This window comes from Oncorhynchus mykiss, chromosome 15 (genome assembly GCF_013265735.2).
Source record: "Oncorhynchus mykiss isolate Arlee chromosome 15, USDA_OmykA_1.1, whole genome shotgun sequence".
Lineage (NCBI taxonomy): Eukaryota > Metazoa > Chordata > Actinopteri > Salmoniformes > Salmonidae > Oncorhynchus > Oncorhynchus mykiss.
In genome coordinates this window covers 59,240,219-59,262,080 of record NC_048579.1, presented here as the reverse complement: position 1 = coordinate 59,262,080, position 21,862 = coordinate 59,240,219, and the positions used below count along the sequence as shown (strand labels likewise).

The 21,862-nt window shown below is 44.1% G+C and overlaps 1 protein-coding gene across 4 annotated transcripts; it reads left to right on the top strand.

Moving 5' to 3' along the window:
* Window positions 1–1,861: 1,861 nt before the first annotated feature.
* On the top strand, window positions 1,862–21,481 carry LOC110490460 (liprin-beta-1). 4 transcript variants are annotated; one of them, XM_036944844.1, is made up of 25 exons: window positions 1,862–1,959; window positions 5,297–5,505; window positions 6,630–6,710; window positions 7,008–7,121; window positions 7,310–7,420; window positions 8,342–8,434; window positions 9,699–9,801; window positions 10,415–10,476; window positions 10,580–10,646; window positions 10,815–10,939; window positions 11,183–11,250; window positions 11,383–11,446; window positions 13,939–14,077; window positions 14,321–14,353; window positions 15,075–15,219; window positions 15,428–15,547; window positions 15,757–15,907; window positions 17,733–17,844; window positions 17,946–18,034; window positions 18,197–18,319; window positions 18,513–18,638; window positions 18,779–18,967; window positions 19,251–19,409; window positions 19,663–19,728; window positions 20,334–21,481. In XM_036944844.1, the coding sequence occupies exons 1-25, from the start codon at window positions 1,896–1,898 to the stop codon at window positions 20,418–20,420; spliced, it is 2,700 nt and encodes an 899-aa protein (XP_036800739.1). In that variant the 5' UTR covers window positions 1,862–1,895; the 3' UTR covers window positions 20,421–21,481. The 4 variants fall into 4 exon arrangements, with proteins under 4 accessions (XP_036800739.1, XP_036800737.1, XP_036800740.1 ...); XM_036944842.1 differs by having other exon boundaries at window positions 6,969–7,121; XM_036944845.1 differs by lacking the exon at window positions 14,321–14,353.
* Window positions 21,482–21,862: the final 381 nt, after the last annotated feature.

Genomic DNA, 21,862 nt, shown 5'->3' with positions numbered 1-21,862 from the left:
AATAAAGATCAATGAGGCTATAAGAGCCCCCCCCCCCTCCAAACCTGAGTTGTGCTGCCCTTCTGCCCTGGACAAGGAGAGAGCTCTCATTACCCTCCAATTCAATTGACTTTGCATCGTGATGATTTCATATCCTCTCAGGCTATTTTACATTTCTCATTCAGATTGTACATTTATTTTTGTGAATTCAATATGTAATATAACGTTAGGCCTACCATGAAAGTGAAGTGATCTGGTCCATTTAAGTGAATGAGCTGCATGTGACATCCTGAGGTCAGGAGGCTGGGAGTGATGCTTTGTTATGGAAGCTTGGATTTCCAGTCAAGCCAACACGCTGTGGGGAGAGATCCCTGGTAGAATGGCGCCATTATTCCAGATAAGAACCAACTCTCAATCCCCATGACTGGTCTCAGGGAATCTTTGCTGAGGTGAGAAATCACTGTAATGGTTTTGCCTCTGAGAGCTCCTCTTTGTTTTTGACTCTCATGTTGTGGTTACTTGCAGTTCACTTGCATTCACTCGCAATGCCATGGTCTTAGATTCCTTTCTGGTTTTTGATTCCAGTGGCACTGATCAATTGTTTTTACCTAGACAGTCAATATCAACTAAGAACATTGGCCTACATTGGAAATCTCCATATGCCAATGTTGGGTAACAGCCTGGCAGTTTACAATCACCTTATCCTCTCTTTTCATTAGGTGGCCCAGTTGCCCCACACCTGCTCCATGGAAACACCCAGTCATAGGCTTGAGTCTTGACCCCATTATTAAAGTTAATTGCTGAGGTCTGTCCTAAATGCGGTCATCAATGGGGAAGTTGTGAGGCACAAAAATGCCCAACAACTTCAGGCCACTAGATTTACAGTATAGGAGAATACATGTATGGTAGGAGTAAAGCTGTTGACTCTGAGGTAGGAGGATAGGACACATTTTATTCAGCCAGTGCATCGGGGGAGAAATACAACAGTTAAAATGTCATCATACAACCATGAATATTCATGATGGATAATATATTCTTTAGAAACCTTTTCAATTTGATGTATTTAAAAAATAAAAATAAAAAAATAAAAAAAATGTTTAATGGGGAATATGATTTCATATTCATTCAAATGTACCAGGGACACCATAATGCCCCCAAACAACAAAAATAATACCAGACAATTGGGCTTCAATTTCCTGTTTAGCGAGCTTATCAAACAGATGGGGACAATCCTTTTCCACAGTTCCTCTGCCATGCATTGTAATTACACTTGATCACACAAGACATGGGGATTCACTAATGTCCCATTCACATGGAGGGAGAAAATCCTACATCTTATTTGCAGTTTCATTCTACAACTAACTGTAGGCTAGAACATTATCATTACTACCAGGAAGTGGCTTACAAATTAAGGTGCATAGAAATGCCTTTTATCAAATATTACTGTAATCATCACTAAAGTTGTAAAATCTGCTTGTGTTGTAATGTAGGGGGTCCTAACTCTTGGGTGGTCTCTGTCCACTTTAGTTCTGTCTGTGTGTAATGTGTAGACTTGAACTTCACAGGGGGTTAATGTAATTTACTGCTCAAGTTTTAAAAGCCTTTGAAATGCCATACATTTTCAGACTGATGTTTTTACACGCACATTGTCTAACATGTACTGTACTCTGTAGTCTTCTGGGCAATGGCTGTAGTCTTCTGGGCAATGGCTGTAGTCTTCTGGGCAATGGCTGTAGTCTTCTGGGCAATGGCTGTAGTCTTCTGGGCAATGGCTGTAGTCTTCTGGGCAATGGCTGTAGTCTTCTGGGCAATGGCTGTTGAGGCGACATTGGTCTTTTTCTTACATTACTTTTTATTACATTACATTCTTATTTTCTTACAGATTCACAGTGGGGGGGGGGGGGGGGGGGGTGAAGATGATGTCCGATGCCAGCGAGATGTTGGCAGCCGCCTTGGAGCAAATGGATGGGATCATAGCAGGTAACGTGCAAAACTCACTCACATTCTGAACTGTGAGGCTGATCCCCCTCAAATATGTACATAAATGCCTCTTAAATAAGCCCTGATATCAATCCTCAGGACTAGGGTTCCCATGCTGCTGCTCTTAGGATGTGGTACTGGTCTGGGATGTTTCCCAGTGCACTCCTCCAATATGAGAAAGCAAGACGTTCCATTGTTTCAGCAGTGATGGAAACAAATTATTATTCAAGGCCTACTGCTAGTATGATTTCCAGGCATTGCGTGCCTCATCCATGACCTGAAGGGAGGGTGACATGCCCATGGGGATGTAAGTCCTATGTCTTCCATCTGTATTGTATTTTACAGTTCTGTATTTATTGTAGTGGTCATGTATGTGGCTCAGTACATAAGAGCATGGCACTAGCAACCCGAGTTGTGGGTTTTCGATTCCTGCTTGGGTCACATACCAAATATGTGGACTGTAGTCACTTTTGATAAAAGTGTCTGCTATGTAAATGGAATACTACGGTATTACAGTACTGTATTGGCCAATGCAATTTTTGTAGAGCAGTGTGGCCCCAGCAAATACATTTTGGATACAGGTTTACTGTATAAGGGATGTGTTTCTTGTTTTGGACTTTCTGAAATATTTGCATATTGGTGTTGTATTACTGCACTGTAGGAGCTAGAAATACAAGCATTTCACTGCACCTGCTGTAACACCTGCTAATCTGTGTACGCAACTAATAAACTTTCATTAGTTACGTACATTCTGTAGTTGACAAACCATGTAAAATCTATAGCTTTACCAAACTTTAAGTTGTCATCAATTAAGGACAGTCAGATTAAGTAATTATAACATGTATTTTAAGCAAATAGAAGAGAATCATATCAAAAGTAATGTGAACATTGCATTGTGAAATAGCTTTATATGAACATGGGTTCCCGAGTGGCGCAGTGGTCTAAGGCACTGCATGAGGCGTCACTACAGACACCCTGGTTTCAATCCAGGCTGTATCACAACCGGCTGATTGGGAGTCCTTGTAGGGCGGCGCACAATTGTCCCAGCGTCGTTCGGCTGATGTAGGCCGTCATTGTAAATAAGAATTTGTTCTTAACTGATGTGCCTAGTTAAATAAAAACGAACATAAATTGCAATATGAAACATGTATTTTTAGATGAAACACAAGTGTCTATGATCTTGTGTCTTGTACTTAGTCAATTGCAAATGTGCTTTGTTTTGAAACTGCCTTGTTGATTTCTGTTTTGAGTGTTGAACTAAGAGTTGTGAATGTACCACGTTCTGAGTGACAATTGCACCAAAGCAATAAAAAAAAAATGGTACAAGTCAGACACCAGAGGGAGGTTTTGGAACTATGATTTTTGGAATGGTAGATGAGCAGAGGAGACAGCTTTATGAGCCCAGGCTTTTCCACTGACGTGTGTAATTTATAGAATTGACCTTTCCAAGAGGGATGGCTGATCACGTGACATCCTCTAGCCCTTGTTACCACAGAAACCACAGCGTTCACACTCTCCCTGGCTGCCTTTTAGGGAAGACTTGTTTATTTATTTATCCCAATATTTATGTTTCTCTTCTACATTTCTGTGAAGGTTGACCTTTTGGAGCCGGTTGACAGATGCTGTCGAGCAGATTATAGTACATGCTGGAAACATGGCTTTTCCAAGTCCAACAAATAAGCTTCCGCTCAGGCCTCTTGCACCCAACATTTTTTTTGGAATCGATATGTAATCTGTTTTTCTTTGCTTTTAAAATGTGTGGTATGTGACTTTCAGGACACATTCAGAAATCCACATCTGTAGCGCATCACATGGGTCAATGACATCCCACCGGGTGATAGTGCTCCTCGTTGAAGGGAATTAGGAGAGGATGGGAGAGGCTCAAACGTCTAACCACAGGGCTAAAACTATAGATGTACCAGTCAAAAGTGTGGACACCTACTCATTCAAGGGTTTTTATTTTTACTATTTTCCACATTGTAGAATAATAGTGAAGAGATCAAAACTATGAAATAACACCTATAGAATCAGTAACCAAAAAAGTGTTAAACAAATCATGTTATATTTTAGATTCTTCAAAGTAGCCAGCCTTTGCCTTGATGACAGCTTTGCGCACTCTTGGCATTCTCACAACCAGCTTCATCTGGAATGCTTTTCCAACAGTTTTGAAGGTGTTCCCACATATGCTGAGCACTTGTTGGCTGCTTTTCCTTCACTCTGCGGTCCATCTCATCCCAAACCATCTCAATTGGGTTGAGGTCTGGGGATTGTTGAGGCCAGCTCATCTGATGCAGCACCCCATCACTCTCCTTGGTCAAATAGCCCTTACACAGCCTGGAGGTGTGATGGGTCATTATCCTGTTGAAAAACAAATGATAGTCCCACTAAGTGCAAAACAGATGGGATAGTGTGTCGCTGCAGAATGCTGTGGGAGCCATGCTGGTTAAGTGTGCCTTGAATTCTAAATAAATCACAGATGGTGTCACCAGCAAAGCACCATCACACCACCACCTCCATGCTTCATGGTGGGAACCGTTAACCTAGTCTGGTCTCACAAAGACGCAGCGTTTGGATCCAAGAATCTCAAATTTGGACTCATCAGACCATCAGATTTCCACCGGTTCCACCATTGCTCGTTTTATTGGCCCAAACATTTCTCTTTTTATTGGTGTCCGTTAGTAATGGTTTCTTTGCAGCAATTCGACCATGAAGACCTGATTCACACTGTCTCCCCTGAACAGTTGATGTTGAGATGTGTCTGTTACTTGAACTCTGAAGCATTTATTTGGGCTGCAATTTCTGAGGCTGGTAACTCTAATGAACTTATCCTCTAAGAAACTTTCAACATTTTCCGGATTGACTGACCTTCATGTCTTTAAGTAATGATGGACTGTCATTTTCTCTTTGCTTATTTGAGCTGTTCTTGCCATAATATGGACTTGGTCTTTTGCCAAATAGGGCCATCTTCTGTATACGACCCTTACCTTGTCACAACACAACTAATTGGCTCAAATGCATTTGGAAGGAATTTCTTTAACTTGTAACAAGGCACACCTGTTAATTGAAATGCATTACATTACATGAAGCTGGTTGAGAGAATGTCAAAAGTGTGCAAAGCTGTCAAGGCAAAGGGTGGCTATTTGAAGAATTTCATGGTTACTACATGATTCCATATGTGTCATTTTATAGTTTTGATGTCTTCATTATTATTCTACAATATAAAGAAAACCCCTTGAATGAGTAGGTGTGTCCAAACTTTGGACTGGTACTGTATATCTATGCTTCTAACTTCCTTATTTATTCCTAACCACTCCTCTCCTAACCTTGGCCCCAACAGGCTCCAAGGCCATGGGCTACTCCAATGGGCTGTTTGACTGCCAGTCGCCCACCTCTCCCTTCCTGGGAAGCCTGCGGGCGCTGCACCTGCTGGAGGACCTGCGGGCGGCGCTGGAGATGATGGACCAGGATGAGCGGGAGGGCCTCCGCTGCCAGGTCCCTGACACCACCGCCGATGGCCTAGTGGAGTGGCTGCAGCAGGGTCAATTGGTAGGTAACTCCCTCAGTTCTCTTACTGTTGCAAATGCAAACACTGTTAATGTTAGTCTGTATTTTTACTATTGTTAAAGACATGCTCTGGAACTAAGTATGTTAAACCTGTTAAATGTGTACTTCATACATGCAGAATTACTGTCTTCGCTCAATCGGCCATGAAATCCCTGTCTTGAAAGCAACTGTTTTTCGGGAAGGAGTGCTGCTCTATATTCCCATTTTCCCCGTCATGGGCCAGCCTCCTAGCAATTCCAGTTCTAGACAATTAGCTTCAACCCCTTGCCATTTGAGTGGCAGCTAGTTAGATACACACACACACACACACACACACAGCAGCAAGAGAGCAATGAAGTGGTACATAAACTTTTGGCTCGTGAGCGCTACTTTCAGAACTATTGGCTAAAAAGTATACAGAAGTACCGGATAATCTCTTTAATGCCTGAGATATTCAGAATTTGAGTGTAATCATGGAAAATGTATTGCTGATGAGTATTCCACACATGAAGATCAAAGTACTTTTATTTAGACTAGATTCCTTTTATGTGATTGCATGGGCAGTGGTCTGCTTTGTGTCTTCTTACCTGTTATTTATATCTTGATTCCTTTGATTGTATGGCTATTGTGTGATGACATGCTTTGTGAGTGACGAAGTGTCTCTGGAGCGGTGTCTGAAATGGTTTCCATCCTCTTCACTGGAGATGACTCGCAGTGCGGCACAGTTTTCCTCCCCCTCAAGCCCTTTCTTTCTCTGTGTGAAATATGAGAAGAGGAGTTTAGTTTTTGATTCAATTTCCACTTTAGTCACACACAAAGCACTTGCATGTGAGAACCCTATCGACCTTCACGTGGCTCTCAAATAACATGCATTTCGCGTGTGTGTGTGTCCCCCCCAGGGAAAAATCATGTGATGTTTTTCAATGTAGGGATGCTATGACACCTGAATGCTGTATGCTGGCCTTTGAGATGGAGTGGTACATATGACTGGAGGCTGCTCTATTCCTAGGGTCAGGAGTCTTTCCTGGTATGGTGATAGGGCAAAGTGTTATTCCTGACCATATTTATGGCCTCTCTAAGTCCTTGGCGATCAGCCGTCTGATGGCTTTGGTTGTTTGTGATTTCAGACCAACGGAAATGGCTCCGCCATGATCTACCAGGAACGACTGTCACGGGTGGAGAGTGATAAGGAGTGTCTTGTTCTCCAGGTGTGTGTCACGAGGCCATGAACAAGCAGAGACCAGCTTTAACTAATAGGAAATACCACCCCATATTGAGAAAATGTGTACATTAGCAAATACATTGTACATGCAAACCGTACATTAGCAAGGGTGCTCTGTTTAAAGTGTATTTGGTAGGTAGCTGTTGAATTCAGTAGTTTTTACCTTATCATGGTGTGAGTGAAAGACCTGCATCACCGAGCATGCTCTTAGATCACTAACCCCTACCCTGAAAACAACACACAGTTGACATGTGGCATATTATTGAGTGACGACTGTCCCCAGGTGAGTGTTCTCTCAGACCAGGTGGAGGTGCAGGGGGAGAAGATCAGGGATCTGGACATGTGTCTGGAGGAGCACAGAGAGAAACTCGACGCCACTGAAGAAACGCTGCAGCAGGTGAGGCCCCAGCAGGGTTGCAGTGTATTATGGTTATTAGCAGGATGTTCTGTCTTATTATCAGACAGAACCTTGGGCTCAAGGTATTGGTCAGCCTTTTGATCCAAATGATCTTTCTGAATGAACACTGATTAATACACTTCGCTCCTACTCGTCTGTGACTGAATCTGTGACTGTGTCCTGTGCAGGAGTTCTTGACCAGGTCCACCCTGGAGACCCAGAAGCTGGAGCTGATGACCGAGGTGTCTAGTCTGAAACTGAAGCTGACCACTGTGGCGAGAGATCGCAGGGATAGTGAGGTACACGGATGCATTATGGGAATAGACTCACCCTCACAGAGATATCTTGTCTTTGGTAGATATTTGGAGTTTCGTTCAACGGCAGGCAGACATCTTATAATAGTAGGATGTGAGTTTAAATGAATCTTGGCAGTCACCCAAACGTTTAATAGTTCACACTGAGACCATGCAGAGGTCCGTCTCCGTTGGATGGAGTGGGCCCTGATCCGTCATGCACATCCTGGCCCGGGTTGATTGGCTGGCAGGGAGTGCCAAAACACCCCCTTGCTCCAGCAGCTGTTTCCTCTCATAAAATAATGAATCTCCCCTCCAGAGAAGCTGGGAGTCTGACAGTCAGTCAGGGATTCCATACACCTAATCCACGAGCACTGAGCAGGCCTGGGCTGGAGGAATCAGGATATTGGATCCTGAGTGTGGGTTTCCCGACACTACTATAACCTTTAGGGAGCGGTGTGTGGAAAAGCAATGTCTTCCATATATGTTTAATGTTGGGCTTTGTTCGGCTGTAAATCACACACCCCTGAGTCTGATCCATTTCTTCTTTCCTACCCATGGTGCTCTGCGGTTTTTACTCTTGTCTAAATGTGTGCGTTGTGAATCATGTAGCACATTCTTGTTTAATGACGATGCATATTTCCTGAGTGCTCCATCTATACGGTAATTGCCCCAAGGTACAGGAGTATGTATTATCCATCACATAAAAGCAGTTGTAATGGTAATTGACCATGACACTTCCTTCCAAATCAAGAATCTGTCTCCGTGTTGGCGTGGGCTTCTCTGTGTCTCGCTCTCTAAATAATCGTTGGTGCCTCATTGGGGATTTTTCACTCCACAAAAACATCCCCAACATTTGCTCCAAAACTCTCAGATGACCCCCCCCCCCCTTGGGCTTGTGGGTAATGTAGTCTTTTACCTCCCCAGGGGTTGTACCAGGAAGTCAATGACCTGCGGTTCAGGGTGACCGATATAGAGAATGAAAGACTGCAGTGTGAGAAGAAACTTAAATCCACCAAAGTGAGTAGCATGGCTAAGAATCTGTCTGCAATATGAAGGCTTTAGATCAATCTGTTCACATTAGATTGTGCATGACATATGGTCCACAGATTAAGTTTGACTCCCTCTACACTTTTTCTACATCATGTAGGTACTGAATCTATTGTTCCCTTGTATGTTGGTTATAAATCACTGCTTTCACTCTTAGTAATACCACCTTCCTTCATGGTTCATACCCTTTGTCTCCTCTCTCCTCATCTCTCACTCCTGCTTGGCTAACTTCTCCCCTGCAATGTGCTAACCTGTGCAGCCCTAGGAATGGAACATGGGCAGGTTGAAGTTCACTGGAGGTGTGGTACAGAAGTTAACACAGAGTGCTCTGCTTTTCCCTGTCTGTCCCTACAGGCCTCTCAACCTTCCCTCTGTCCATTGACCCTATCTGCTTTTCCAACTTTCACCACACTTCCACTTTGACTAAGTTCTCCTACCAGCTAAGTATAAGTTGCAGATTTCTTAACACACTAGTTTTTCTTCACTTCCTACCTTGATCCACTTAATTTTATGTTAACTGTACATTGATGCTAAATGTCTTAAACCTTTGGCTAAGTAAGCTAAACTAATGGGTGGAGCTGAACGGTCACGGATGACCTTCTGCTGGGGATGAACATCCCAATGGAGCTGTTCTTTCTCAGTGGAATGTGAAAGAAATTGACATGTTTACAGTGTGTTTGTATGGTTCTCTGGTTAAGACACCAGTCCTCTGGTAGAATGTATCCTCACTCTAAACTTATTCTGGGCCATACTGCCCTGCAGCACAGTTGGCATCAGACTGTGTTTTTACTTTCAGTTTGGTCTAACTCTGTCTAGCTGGGTTCTTATCTAGATCTTGGCTTGTATTCATAAAGCGTCTCGTACGAAGAGTGCTTGTCTAGTAGGATTTTTACATGTTCGATAAAAATGAATGGAATCTGATCCTAGATCAACACTCCTAAGGGGTACACTACAACGCAGGTTCATTGGGTTAACAGAAATAACTACTGATTTTCTGGTTCATTAAGAAAGATAAACGTAGGTGTTTTCGGTTGTTGAGTCAATTAGGCCATGCCCATTTTCAAGTTTATCTCTCTAAAAAATGTAATTTGTGAATATTTAGGCAAGTCAGCTCATTGATCCTGCTTTATAGTCTACCCCTCTACTCTGAGACACTTTATGAATATGGGCCTAGATATGTATCTGTAGTTTAATGAGGTCTGAATGGTCCCGAACATGATCCTCTCCCATTCAGGAGGAACTGCAGACTCTTCAGAGGCAGCTGGAGGAGCTGAGGAGGCTAAGAGACCAGGCTACACAGGGAGTGCTGACCCCAGACAGAACAGATGGAGAGAAAGGTGGGAGTACGGTTACTAGACATGTGGGAGGGAGGGGAACCTCACTTCACCCTCACACACGAGGAGCCAGAATATTTCAATAGGCTTAACTTGCACCTTGACAGATTTACGGCAACATTTTTCCAACATTCCTTTTCCTAATTTGTCTGCAGTTATTTCTGCCCTTAAGTCCCCTTAAGTAATGATGGATACCATCAAGACATGGCCTGAGCATTGGACTTTTCCCCCTGAAATACAATTTTCAAAGCATCCTGTCTCACTCTCACACAGATGGGGAAGAAAGGGAGATGTTGTACTTTCCACCTTACTATCGTCTTATCTGTCTTCAGGGCTCATACCAAGCATGTTTAGACATGATCTCTGACTCTTTCAACCCACAGCTGAGGCTCTTATCACCCATTTACCAAAGGGGTATGCAATTTATGTAGAGTGCAATGTATTCACTTTAAGAATTGATTGTCCTTGAACCTGCCCCATATACTCCTGTAGCTTAAGTGGACTTGACTTGCATGTTGTTCTTTATAGACTCCACCAGTGTGGATAGACAGCAGTAGACACCAGACAATGTGTCTGTCTGTCTGATCCCTGTGGGGGCACGCTTGTTGTTTTCCAGATGTGGACGTGCTGAGGATGAAGAGGGCCATGGATTCCCTGATGTCAGCAAGCAATGACAAGGTACTGGAGCTCCTGTTTACACTGTTTCATAAAGACTGCTGTAGTTGACGCATGGGAATCTCAATGGCTTTTCTAACTCTGATCTACCATCCTTCACCCACAGGACCGGAGGATCGAGGAGCTTCAGGAGTCTATCACACGGTACAAGAAGGTCCAGGACTTGATGAAAGGTGAAACTATGTTAAAGGAGTGTGAAACTAGTAATGATTTGTTTTATCGGTATCATTGCAATTGTCCATTCATTTTTTATTTATTGGACTAGATCAATCACATGTTTGATAGTGTAGAATAATGGACTTGATAATTTTGTGTAACAATTATAACTGTTCCCCCTCCAGACACACTGAATGAAGACAATTATGATGACATCCAGGATGACAGATCCCCCTCCATTCAGGTCGCCATGGATACAGACCAGGCCACACTGGCGGTTGGGGAGGAGACAGGAAGGAGCTGTGACGAGGTAACAACCTCCCCTGTCATAACAATGTATCACACACAGGATGGACCCGAGACTAGACTTCCTTACCACATCGTAATGTTAGGAATGTGAGGGTCAACAGGCTTGGGGTACTGGTTTAGCTGGACAGCAACTACCTAACCATTTGAAACTGTCCACTGTGCTTTGCGACATTGACGACACATTAATTTAGTGACGTTGACTCTTGTAATTCCTTTCTCTTCCTCTCTCATCTCCTCCTCCCAGATTCCATCAATTGCAGTGTTTTCAGAGCTGGAGCAGGAGAGCCTGATACAGGAACCAGACACAGACAGGTGAGGTTGGCTTTTCTCTGGACAAACTACACTCCCATGGACTATTTGCACATTGGGTCACTGTTTTAGTTTGTCTGTATATTCATCATCTCTAGGTCTAGACTGTCGGTTAACTTTCCATTCTCTTTGCAGTCCACCAGAAGTCCCACCACATTCAGCAGGTAGCTTGGGCCACATAAACAGCAACACAGAGCAGGTAAGACTGTCCCCTCTCTCCTGGGGTGATGGTGAATAGTGGGTTAACTGGAAAGACCTTGACTTGCTGCCATCATGGAGTTTATATACAGTACCAGCCAAAAGTTTGGGCACACCTACTCATTCAAGGGTTTTTCTATATTTTTACTATTTTTTACATTGTAGAATAATAGTGAAGACACCAAAATTATGAAATAACACCTATAGAATCAGTAACCAAAAAAGTGTTAAACAAATCATGTTATATTTTAGATTCTTCAAAGTAGCCACCCTTTGCCTTGATGACAGCTTTGCACATTCTTGGCATTCTCACAACCAGCTTCATCTGGAATGCTTTTCCAACAGTCTTGAAGGTGTTCCCACATATGCTGAGCACTTGTTGGCTGCTTTTCCTTCACTCTGCGGTCCAACTCATCCCAAACCATCTCAACTGGGTTGAGGTCGGGTGATTGTTGAGGCCAGGTCATCTGATGCAGCACTCCATCACGTTCCTTCTTGGTCAAATATCCCCTAATTGCCTGAAGGTGTATTTTGGGTCATTATCCTGTTGAAAACCAAATGATAGTCTCACTATGCGCAAACCAGATGGGATGGCGTATTGCTGCAGAATGCTGCGGTAGCCATGCTGGTTAAGTGTGCCTTGATTTCTAAATAAATCACTGACAGTGTCACCAGTAAAGCACCATCACACCACCTCTTCCATGCTTCACGGTGGGAATCACACATGTGGAGATCATCCGTTCACCTACCGTGCATCTTACAAAGACACAGCGGTTGGATCCCAAAATCTCAAATTTGGACTCCTCAAAGGACAGATATCCACCAGTCTAAGGTCCATTTGCTTATGTTTCTTGGCCCATGCAAGTCTCTTCTTATTATTGGTGTCCTTAGGTAGTGGTTTCTTGGCAGCAATTAGACTGTGAGGGCCCGATTTCACTCTGTTTTCTCCTCTGAACAGTTGAGGTTGAGATGTCTGTTATTTGAACTCTGCGAAGCTTTGGTTTGGGCAGCAATTTCCGAGGCTGGTAACTCTAATGAACTTATCCTCTGAAGCAGAGGTAACTGGGTTTTCCTTTCCTGTGGAGGTCCTCATGAGAGCCAGTTTCATAGCACTTGATGGTTTTTGCAAATTGACTGACCTTCATGCCTTAAAGTAATGATGGATTGTCGTTTCTCTCTGCTTTTTTTTAGCTGTTCTTGACATAATTTGGACTTGGTCTTTTGCCAAATATGGCTATCTATATACCACCCCTACCTTGTCAATCAATCAAATGTATTTATAAAGCCCTTTGTACATCAGCCGATGTCACAAAGTGTTGTACAGAAACCTGAGGGGAGAGAGGGACTTAAATTCACACAGGAGAAATACTCCACATAAGACTGATCCTAGCCCGACACACAAACTATTGCAGCATAAATACTGGAGGCTGAGACAGGAGGGGTCGGGAGACACTGGCCCCGTCTGACGATACCCCCGAACAGGGCCGGCCAGGCAACTGATTGTCTCAAACGCATAAAGAAAGAATTTGCACAAATTAACTTTTTAATAAGGCACACCTGTTAATTGAAATGCATTCCAGGTGACTACCTCGTTTTTTTTATTTAACCAGGTAGGCCAGTTGAGAACAAGTTCTTATTTACAACTGCGACCTGGCTGGTTGTGAGAATGCCAAGAGTGTAAAGCTGTCATCAAGGCAAAGGGTGGCTACTTTGAAGAATCTCATATAAAAAAAAAACATTTTGATTTGTTTAACACTTTTTTTGGGTTACTACATAATTCCATATGTGTATCTGTCATAGTTTTTGATGTCTTCACTATTATTCTACAATGTAGAAAATAGTAAAAATAAAGAGAACCCCTTAAATGAGTAGATGTCCAAACTTGACTGGTACTGTATGTAAAAATATGTTTTATTGTCACATACACCAGATAGGTGCAGTGAAATGTGTTGTTTTACAGGGTCAGCCATCGTAGTACAGCGCCGCTGGAGAAAATTAGAGTTCCGTGCCTTGCTCAAGGGCACATTGACAGATTTTTCACTTTGTCGGCTCGGTTGTTAGAACCAACAACCTTTTGGTTACGGACCCATTGCTCTAGCCTGACTGTCTTAAATCAGGTCTCTCTACCCCCTTTTTTTGTCACCCAAATTAGAACACTAGAGCCTCTTTGACCTTTTGACCTCTCAACGTGGGAGAGTCTCAGAGTCATGTCTCCCAAACGAGCCAGTCATAAAAGAAGGCATAGTTCTATCTCTTATCTCCCCCACATGGAGTGCGGAGTCACTGAGCCCCACTGTGACAGCTGACTGGACTCCGGACTGTCTGTCCGGATGATACGGAATCATAATAGCAATGGGTTGTTTTGAGCAATGTGTATTTGACAGTCATGTTACTCTACTGCCACCTGGTGGTACAACAGCAGAACTATGGAGCTGGTTCTATTGGGAGATATTTTATTAGATTTATGTACTCATAATGATCCCCTCCCCCTAGACCACAGTTGAGGTGCCCAGCCCCCCATCAAACCCCAGCAGTAATGAAAGCTTTGGGAACAAGAAGGCCCGCTCCTCCTTTGGACGTGGTTTCTTCAAGATGCGTGGAGGCAAGAGGACGTCCAGTGCCCCAAATCTGGGTGAGTCTCATCGTTGGGGGGGGGGCAGGAAGGACACGGGGAGAAGGGTGCTCGTTCCTCTGCACGGGGTGGTGTGAACAATAAATACTACTCTCTGTTCATGATGTAAAAAAAACATTCACAGTTCAATACCTTAATGTGTGTTTTCTTATGTCTGTCTCTGTCTGTCTGGTAGTATTCACACTAGTTAACTATGTTCTGTCCTTGCTCTCTCTATTCTCCATGGCTCTATGTGATGTGAAGATCGCAGCCGGAGTGCGAGTGCGCCTACGTTGGGTACAGTACAGTAGTCTGCAGCGCAGAGCCCCACAGACGGGCCAGGCCTGCAGTATGGCAGATCAGGATGAACACTGGATGTGTGCAGGGATACTAGTGCAACAATGTGATCACCATCTACCATACAACCAGACCCATCGTAGACTAAATGAAACAGCAGTCTGTTTTTCTGAACCCTCTTGAGGCTGATTGGGTGGTAAATGGTTACATTGTTGTGTGAAGAATCCCTAGATATGCCCCTACCTCCATCTTTCCTACTCTTCATTTTTCACTTGTATCAAGCAAGTGAAAAGTTTAGTTGATCGCTGGTGTGAGCTGGGTGGTTTTTAGTGTGATTTCTTTCCCCTTTTAAATCCCATCCAGTTGTTCCTTATCCATGACGTGACACCATCTGCAATGATGCCGCTTAACTCTGCTAGCTGTCCTTAAAGATGCGCCTCTGAGATGTGTCTTTTACTGTTGGAAGTCTATGAATTTGCATCAGCAGTTCATGCCAACCAGTCCTTTGCATGTGCGGATCGAGTTGAGGTGCTTTTGAGTGGTTCTTGGCGTACTCCTGGTGGTGATGGTGGTGTTTAGTGGAAGATGTAGTCCAGAAGTGGTTGTGGTGGCCATTACAGCTGTAGTCCTTGGACAGTTTTGGCCTCCAGAGTTTCCTAAATAGTGGTGGATTGTCAGATGTCGGCTGTTGATCTAACAGGTGTGTGTGTTTTGAATCCAGCTGAGACCGAGCGTAATGGCACAGACCACTTGGACTTGGCTGGTGCCCCACCAGACAAACCTCAGGGAGGAGACAGCAGCCAGACCCTACCTTCCTCACCAGAGGCCAAGAAGAAGTCCAGAGGCTTTATGAAGTTCTTAGGCAGGTGGGTCAAAATGTTCTCATTATTCCCTAAGTTTAGGAGGTGAGGAGTTAGTATGCAAGACATTTGGGAAAGATGAATTAAGATGGAGCCAGGGTTTTTAAATGAAACCATTGCTTTATTAACTGTAATACGAGGACAGAGGGTTTGCTGTAACACGAGGACAGAGCATGGCAGGATATTTAGGCGTGTTGTGTTCTGGCCCCTCTAGGCTGAAGAGAAGTCACTCCACCTCGCTAGACCTGGAGGAGACTGAGTTCAGGAGGGGAGGAGTCAGAGCCACGGCCGGCCCCCGACTGGGCTGGTCACGTGACCTGCAGCACAGCGCCAAGTATGTGAAGCTCACCTCTTACACACACAGAGAGACAGTCTAGTATCGGTAACTAGAAACGTAGAGGAAGGGATCAGAGGTTTATTGGAACTAAGTCTACAGTATTACAGTTTTTGGATTTTGTGGTGTCAGAGGAGCAAATGGGAATGAATGATGTACTGTTTACCCTCCACGTTAAAGGTGAGTGTGTTCGCTCTCTCCCCCCTCAGTGATGTGGACGCTCCCTTTGCTCAGTGGAGTAAGGAGCAGGTGTGTGTGTGGCTGCAGGAGCAGGGCCTGGGGATGCACATGGCTCAAGCCCAGCAGTGGATCCGCTCAGGATTCACCCTGCTGCAGGCCTCCCAGCACGACCTGGAGAAGGTAGGATGGCTCAGTGGAGCTTCCAGGAGGCGTTTTGTGCATTCTGTGTTTAAGTTCTGTGTCGCTAGACATTTTAATGAAACCCACAATGTTAAAGCTTATAGTTGGTTAATGTTCACTTTGCTACATACAGTGGGGCAAAAAAGTTTAGTCAGTCACCAATTGTGCAAGTTCTCCCACTTAAAAAGATGAGAGGCCTGTAATTTTCATCATAGGTACACTTCAACTATGACAGACAAAATGAGAAAAAAAATCCAGAAAATCACATTGTAGGATTTTTAATGAATTTATTTGCAAATGGTGGTGGAAAAAAACTTTTGTTATTGACCAAATACTTAATCTCAATACTTTGTTATATACCCTTTGTTGGCAATGACAGAGGTCAAACGTTTTCTGTACGTCTTCACAAGGTTTTCACACACTGTTGCTGGTATTTTGGCCCATTCCTCCATGCGGATCTCCTCTAGATAGAGCAGTGATGTTTTGGGGCTGTTGCTGGGCAACACGGACTTTCAACTCCCTCCAAAGATTTTCTATGGGGTTGAGATCTGGAGACTGGCAAGGCCACTCCAGGACCTTGAAATGCTTCTTACGAAGCCACTCCTTCGTTGCCCGGGCGGTGTGTTTGGGATCATTGTCATACTGAAAAACCCAGCCACGTTTCATCTTCAATGCCCTTGCTGATGGAAGGAGGTTTTCACTCAAAATCTCACGATACATGGCCCCATTCATTCTTTCCTTTACACGGATCAGTCGTCCTGGTCCCTTTGCAGAAAAACAGCCCCAAAGCATGATGTTTCCACCCCTATGCTTCACAGTAGGTATGGTGTTCTTTGGATGCAACTCAGCATTCTTTGTCCTCCAAACACGACGAGTTGAGTTTTTACCAAAAAGTTATATTTTGGTTTCATCTGACCATATGACATTCTCCCAATCTTCTTCTGGATCATCCAAATGCTCTCTAGCAAACTTCAGACGGGCCTGGACATGTACTGGCTTAAGCAGGGGGACACGTCTGGCACTGGAGGATTTGATTCCCTGGCGGCGTAGTGTGTTACTGTTGGTAGGCTTTGTTACTTTGGTCCCAGCTCTCTGCAGGTCATTCACTAGGTCTCCCCGTGTGGTTCTGGGATTTTTGCTCACCGTTCTTGTGATCATTTTGACCCCACGGGGTGAGATCTTGCGTGGAGCCATAGATCGAGGGAGATTATCAGTGGTCTTGTATGTCTTCCATTTCCTAATAATTGCACCCACAGTTGATTTCTTCAAACCAAGCTGCTTACCTATTGCAGATTCAGTCTTCCCAGCCTGGTGCAGGTCTACAATTTTGTTTCTGTTGTCATTTGACAGTCCTTTGGTCTTGGCCATAGTGGAGTTTGGAGTGTGACTGTTTGAGGTTGTGGACAGGTGTCTTTTATACTGATAACAAGTTCAAACAGGTGCCATTAATACAGGTAACGAGTGGAGGACAGAGGAGCCTCTTAAAGAAGTTGTTACAGGTCTGAGAGCCAGAAATCTTGCTTGTTTGTAGGTGACCAAATACTTATTTTCCACCATAATTTGCAAATAAATTCATTAAAAATCCTAGAATGTGATTTTCTGGATTTTTTTTCTCATTTTGCCTGTCATAGTTGAAGTGTACCTATGATGAAAATTACAGGCCTCATATTTTTAAGTGGGAGAACTTGCACAATTGGTGGCTGACTAAATACTTTTTTGCCCCACTGTATGTCCTGACAAACATCTATTTTCTCCATCACGCTCTTCCTAACTGTACAGTATGTGAGATGTCTTAAACAACCCATACATTTTTTTGTGGCAACAGGAGTTGGGGATCAAACAGCCCCTCCACAGGAAGAAGCTGCAGCTGGCTCTCCAGGCACTGGGATCAGAGGAGGATGTCAGCAAGGCCAAACTGGACCACAACTGGGTGACCAGTGAGTGACCACTGACCACCGCCTCAGAGTTAGCAATGAAGAGTTGAATACCTTTCTGTTTTGTGAATTGTTATTGATTGAGTTGTTTTGGTGTTTCTCAGGATGGCTTGATGACATTGGTCTGCCGCAGTATAAGAGCCAGTTTGATGAGGGGAGGGTCGATGGGCGAATGCTACACTACATGACTGTGGTGAGTGTTAAATTGCAATAGTTGGTCTAACGCGGCTAAAATGAATTAGAATCAATGTCAGAGGGGATGAATAAAGTCTATTAAATAAAATAACATTTGTTTTTGTCTCATCTTTTGAACGTTCTCCTGACAGAGATAAGTGTATGTGTATGTCCCCTTCAGGATGACCTGCTGTCTCTAAAAGTGGGCAGTGTTCTCCACCACCTCAGCATCAAGAGAGCCATCCAGGTCCTCCGGCTCAACTTCTACGAGCCCAACTGCCTCCGCCGACGGCCCTCTGACGAGGTACGGTTTAGACACTACTAAATAAATAAAGTATCCCTCTTCCTCTCTCGTTCTTTCTGTCCCTGTGAGTTCATATCCATGTCCACTATACACATGGCCTCTCACTTCACCAGTTCAGTTACATTTCAGTGGTGTTAATCATGTAGGGAAAAAAGAGTTTATTAACACCAACTTTAAAAAAATGTCTCCCCAGAATAACATCACGCCAGCAGAGATCTCCCAGTGGACCAATCACAGAGTGATGGAGTGGCTGAGATCAGTGGACCTGGCTGAGTACGCTCCTAACCTGAGGGGCAGCGGTGTGCACGGGGGGGTCATGGTGAGAGGGGGGGGTCTCTGTTTGAATTGGCTTGCCACTGACTCATTTCAGGAACACATGCCTTCATCAACGTAGACATACATTGACTGCCTTTTACTGGTGTATGTCTCACTCTTCATTTGCATCTCTCCCTGTCTCAGGTGTTGGAGCCTCGCTTCAACGTGGAGTCCCTAGCCCTCCTGCTCAACATCCCTCCCAACAAGACCCTGCTGCGCCGCCACCTGGCCACCCACTTCCACCTGCTCATCGGCTCCGCTGCCCAGCGCAGCAAACAGGAGTGTCTGGAGAACCCTGACTACACCCTGCTCACTGCCACCGCCAAGGTCAAGGTAGGGGCAACTCGCTGTCTGGGAGGCGGCATCTTGTTAGACATACAGAGCTTTGGGGATCAGTGAAGGTTTATTGATCTGATCAGTGACCATGGCTGTGTCCCACCACTCTAAGTTGGCCTCATGACCACTTATGTGTGAATGGACTGGATAGGTTTGTGTCCTGTCAGATCAATGGTCAGCAGGAAAAGGAGACGAGGACAGACTGCTTTTTAACTCTATCGGAACACAGACGTTTGTCCCCATTTGACCCACTCTCCCATCATCCTCTCTCCTCCTCCAGCCCAGAAAGCTGTCGTTCGGTGGCTTCGGGACCCTGCGTAAGAAGCGCCAGGAGGACAGCGAGGAGTACGTGTGCCCCATGGATGTGGAGATGCCCAAGAACAGCAGCTTCCAGGGGGGCCTGAGGAGCTACGAGGACGACCTGGACCAGTTGGAGCAGGTAAGGGACTGTCATTAACCCCTTCTACTTCAGGGAATGTGTTACCTATATGGATATAGGTACTATTATGGGCGTTTTAGTGTGGCTTTTTGGCGCCCCTTCCACTATTTAATAAGCATTAATGATCATGCTTTAGGTGAGGTTAGAGCACTCTAATGAACAGATGAGGGTGGAATGTGGTACCACAAGAGGATCGCTTGTTTACTTTTCATTTTCCATGTGAAGTGCTCTTGAACACTGTCTGTACTCTTAGATGGAGGACTCGGAAGGGGCTGTGAGGCAGATAGGAGCATTTTCTGAGGAAATCGACAACCTGACGGTAAGAAGTCATTAAAATGCTCACATGAGGCCACCCAATTGGCGCAGCAGTCTAAAGTACTGCATTACAGTGCTAGAAGTGTCGCTACAGACCCGGGTTTGATCCCGGGTTGTATCACAACTGGCTGTGATCGGGAGTCCCATGGGGCGGTGCACAATTAGGGGAGAGTTTGGCCAGGGAGGGGGGCTTTACTTGGCTCATTGCGCTCTAGCAACTCCTTGTGGCTGGCTGGGTGCCTGCAGGCTGACCCCGGTCGTCAGTTCAACAGTGTTTCCTCTGACACATTGGTGTGGCTGGCTTCCAGGTTAAGCGGGTGGGTGTTAAGAGGTGAGGTTTGGTGGATCATGTTTCGGAGGACACATGACTCAAACTTCGCCGCCCATTGGGGAGTTGCAGCGATGAGACAAGATCGAAAAAATAAGTAAAATCCCCCCCCCCCCCCCCCCCCACACAATTTTTTCCCCACATGATCACACATCAAATCACTTGACGAACCTCTCAGCAAGCTGTGCTCTAGCAAAACAGCCATGGCACTCTTCTGGCACTGTTATTGATCTCCTCGTTTTCCTGTGTGACTTTAGTGTGTTTTCTCCTGCATGTTTCAGAGCATGCTGAAGGAAGATGAGTTCTTCAGCGAGGTCTCCTCTCGCTCCCCCGAGGCCAGTATCACCGATGACGACTCCAACATGTGAGGGAGAGTCCCCGCCAATTATATGTATTAACTTTAGATGACTGACGGGGTGCTGTTTTGTTACTCCTCCATTGTAAAAAGATGTTGGAAGTTATAGAAATGCAATGTCTACATTTGTTTTTGACAAGTATATTCTATTAGACACCTAATAGAATAAATACCTAAATACATGTAATTTTGTCCTTTAACATTTTCGTGGAATGCTGTAGAATTCAATTCATTCCTATGGAGGAGTGCTCCTTCTGAGGAGTACCAATATGGCCATTTACATAGCATCAGCAATCCAGGTTTTATACACATTGGCCCCTGCTGGCGTCGCCATGCCAACCTAATGAAGAGCTGTGACTGGCTCGCTTCTACAACCTGTGAGACCACTTATGCCCTTAGACTTAAGTTGTTGTCATTTCAGCAATTTACGATCTCTCTCTGCATTCCCAAGTGAAGTTATACATGTGTATTTATTTAAGTTGTCGAAATGTAGTGCATTAATTGAGATTTCAACATAGGAGCATTTATTTTATACTTTATACTTTTATTGTATTGCAGAACTGGTTTTTATATATTTGTTTGAATATCCACAAATGAGTCCCTTACATGGTATGCCCTTGTCCCGACTTATTTTTGGAAGTAATTATTAGCCATTATATAACCTGAAAGATTGGTCAAGGTGCAGTGGGACACTTAGATCTGTCGTCAGACCACAGTTGGCTGTGCTCAACTGAAGTCAAAACATTGCAGGCTGGCTTAATCCAGAATTATAATTTCCTCTCCATGTTGTCCTCTCATTTGATGCTCCTATCTGCATGTTTTGTTTGTGTCCCAAATTATTTCACTATTATCACTTTGGTTTGTCCTCCCATGTTGTTGAATTTGTCATAATATCCATGAATTTTAGGAACATTACATGGAAGCCCAACCTTCTAGAATGTAAACATCACCACAAAGCAATGATGTCGTTCTGCAAGCCATAACCATACCAGTGAACACTAATGTACTGTGTACTGTTTCTATGCATCTTTTTTTTGTAAGGAATTGTCAATAAAAACTAATATGGTAAAAAAATGATGGGCTACATATAACTGTATATACTAGCCCAGGCATTCCCAAGCTGGGGTAGCACAATGCTGTAGGGGGTATGCCAAATATGATTCACTTCTTAAATAATTTCTAAACATTTTCAAATGGTACATTATTTTCCAACGGGCTATACATTTGGGTGAGGTTTTTTTATTTTTTTCTTGCCTGAGTAGCCTCGTTTCACTGCCAAAAATACAATGAAACCATCTAGTGTTCAGTGAAATAACACAATGTCAAATACTGGTGGCAGAATAATTAACATCCAATCACATTAACCGTTACTTTCTCACAGGAAACCTTCACTCTTGCGCAAACATTTAGAAACAAAACATGCCAATTTGAAAAATAAGCCGAATTAGTGTATGG